General features: G+C 46.3%; 1 protein-coding gene across 1 annotated transcript; it reads right to left on the bottom strand.

Annotated features, from left to right (window-relative positions):
* Positions 1–531: 531 nt before the first annotated feature.
* LOC149945973 (uncharacterized) lies at positions 532–1,674 on the bottom strand. Its single transcript, XM_090170686.1, has one exon. It carries the CDS (start codon positions 1,672–1,674, stop codon positions 532–534), a length of 1,143 nt encoding a protein of 380 aa, XP_090026812.1.
* Between the last annotated feature and the right edge of the window lie 1,728 nt (positions 1,675–3,402).

Consider the following 3,402-nt stretch of genomic DNA (forward strand, 5'->3'; position numbering starts at 1 on the left):
CCGGGTAAGAGAACCAGTTTCTCTCTTGTTCCTTGAACGTCGACAATTGCGAATAAATCGTTGGACGTACGCTGTTACATGAAGAAGTGTCGTTAGAGAGGAGTATTTTGTAAGCAATGTCTCACCCATGTTGCAATGTGCTACAACAGTCGACGAAATTCTTTCTTCAACAGCACACTCGCTTGGCTCCTCGCTTGCCACTTCGTGGACATATGTCGAAGTGTGGTTGAGTGAGGCGGGTCCATGCCACCATAATGGATGACAAGATAAGTCTTTTACCGAAATTCCTCGGGAGGCGAAGTCGGCTGGATTTTCTTCCCCGGGGACATGATGCCATTGGATAGCCGGCTGCATTTCTTGGACCTCCGTGACACGATTTGCTACAAACGTCTTCCAGCGCTGAGGTGGTGCGTTGAGCCAGGCTAATACTATCTTGCTATCACTCCAGCCATGGACTTCAGACACAGGCGTTTTTATCGAATCTTGTACGAGTTTGGTCAGTCGTACGAGAAGGACCGCGGCGCAGAGTTCCTAGCGTGCCAGCGTTATCTTCTTGAGTGGAGCCACCTTAGTCTTCGCGGTAATAAGATTAACCCGGACATCTCCAGAAGTGGTTATGGTTTTCAAGTAGATAGCGGCGGCATAAGCCTTCTCTGAGGCATCGCAGAATCCGTGTAGACTGGAATACTTTAGGTCTCGTTGGCCGAGATACCGCTGGATTTGTAGATCTTCAATTCCGGTTACGTCTTCTCTGAATGCAAACCACCTATTGACAAGTGATACAGGTAATTCTTGATCCCAAGTTAGGCTAATCTGCCACATTTCTTGTAGGAGTAGCTTGGCTCTAATAATAATCGTCGACAGCAGACCCAATGGGTCAAATATCCTTGCTGTGTCAGATAAGATCGTACGCTTGGTTACCTTGATTCTGCTCATTGGAGCCTTGACTGCAAAGGATAAGTAATCGGTAACTGGCGTCCATTGCAGGCCCAACGTCTCGATTGCTTGAGCGTTTTCTAATTTCAGCGGCACGGTAATTTCTCGTAGCTCTGACGGCAGGGATCCCAGTAATGCTGGCTCGTTTGATGTCCATTTTCGTAAGGTAAGGCCGGCTTCAGATGTAGCGCGAATTAGTTCGGCTTGAAGTCTCAAGGCTGTTTGGACGTCGTCAGCTCCGGATAACAAGTCATCCATGTAGAAGTCCTTGGATAGGGCCCTTGCGGCTTGCGGATATTCAGATTGGACGTCCAATGCCAGTTGTTGGAGCACTTTCGTAGGTAAATAAGGTGCTGCAGCTGTTCCATACGTTACTGTTTTCAATTCGTAGTCTTGTACCGCTTCTTGTCTGTTTTTTCTCCAGACGATTCGTTGATAGCTAACATCTTCAGGTCTTATCAGAATCTGACGATACATTTTTTCGATGTCTGCAGTCACGGCAATGGCATGACATCTGAAACGAATTAATAAGTTTACGAGGTCATCTTGAAGTTTTGGACCGATAAGTAGCACGTCATTCAGCGATATGCCATTTGATGCGTCAAAGACTACTCGGAGTTTAGTTGTAGTACTTGACTCCTTGACGATAGCATGATGAGGTAAATAATACGTATTTTCGATATTCTTCTTGTCCTCCGGGACGAGCTGCATGTGATTTAGTGATATGTATTCGTCCATGAAGTCTCTATATTGGCCTGTTCGATTGCAGTCGTCTTTCAAGTTGATCCAGTCTTCGTAACGCTAAGCCTCTCGAGGTTCCAAGTTTCTCGGCATTGTCTCGGATCGGCAGCTGCACGATGTATCGGCCGCTTGGATTGCGCCTGTGATTTTCTTGGAAAATCTGTTCGCATTGTCTTTCCACAGTCGTCAAGGGAACTTTATCTCTAATTTCTTCTAGTTCCCAGAACTTGGCGAGTTGTTCCTCTAACGTACAATGGTTAACTTGAATCTGCATTGTACTGACCTTTGATTCTTCAAACCCCAATCTCCCTGCGATTGTCCAACCGAAGATAGTGTTGAATGCTCCGGGATACCCCGGTTTACCAATGATCTTCCTATCTTGCAACACCGCTAATAATACATCGGCTCCCAGTAGCATGTCTATCTGTCCCGGCATGTTGAACGTCGGATCTGCTAACGTCAGCCCTTTCGTGTGCTTCCAGCTTCGTGGGTTAAAGGCGATATTAGGCAATTTCTCCGTGACATGGTTGAGAATTAACGCTTGAGTGTTGACGTAGAACTGGGGATCGATATTGGATCGTAGCTTCAAGGTGACTCCACCACGGGAGCGGCCCATACCGGTTATGCCAATTCCTCCGATTGTCGCCTGGAGGTGAGTTCGTTTGAGCTTCAATTTTTGAGTGAACTGTTCGGAAATGAAGCTCGCTTGTGATCCCGAGTCCAGTAGCGCTCTGCCAGTCCAGACATGTCCATTGAAACCTTCAACTTGAAGAATTATTGTAGGTAATATAACTTGAGATTTACCAAACCGTTCTCCAGATATGTGCGTAATAACTTCGTTGGTCGCTCTTCCTCGTGTCGCCTCCTTGCCTGGCAAGTCCTTATGAAGAAGTGTATTGTGCCTGCTATCACACTTCCGGCAACTTCCTGCCTTGCAGTCCGTACTTGAATGATCCTTCTTTAGGCAATTGAAGCAGGGAGCTTGATTTCTGACCAGATTCCACCGTTGTTCAATCGATGCTTTCAATAGTACCGGGCATTTGAATATAAAGTGAGACTCACCACAAGCATAGCAGGAATTGTCTCTTACTGCACCATGATGTGAAACGGTATTCTTCCTTATCCCCGTTGAGGGTTTTATTGCGTGGTTCGTTGGTTGAGACGCCGCCAACGCCCTTGCACGCTGCTCTAGGAAAGTAGATAGCTCCCGATATGTAGGTCTGGTTGAGCCCGTTAACGATAGTTCCCACTGATGGCGTGATTCGTGGTCTAATTTTTCTCCAACAATGTGAAGTAAAATGGCGTCCCAGTGCTGTACTGGTTCCCCGAGTACCTTTAATGAGCGAATGCATTCTGCTGTCGTAACTATCAATTGTCTAAGTGCCGTTGATGTTTGCTCCTTGACGCAATGTTGACTGAATAGACGTTTGATATGAGCACTAATGATTTCTCTTGGATTATTAAACCGGTTGAGCAGGATACTCCAGGCCTCTGCGTAGTTGCCATCGGTAACTGGAATTGAATGGATAAGTACCGCAGCTTCGTCTCGCAAAGAAGATTTTAAATATTGATATTTTTGTGCTCCCGATAATGATCCGTTGTTATGCACGGTAGTTGTGAATAAATCATGAAACTAGTCTACGTACTTTCCTCCAAACGTTGGTAGTTCAAGTCTTGGCAATTTAATGTCTGCTGTTGGTTGGCTCACGGTTGGCGGAAGCTGGC

Source organism: Leiobunum rupestre, chromosome 4 (assembly GCF_980474605.1).
Source record: "Leiobunum rupestre chromosome 4, qqLeiRupe1.1.hap1, whole genome shotgun sequence".
Taxonomy (NCBI): Eukaryota; Metazoa; Arthropoda; class Arachnida; order Opiliones; family Sclerosomatidae; genus Leiobunum; species Leiobunum rupestre.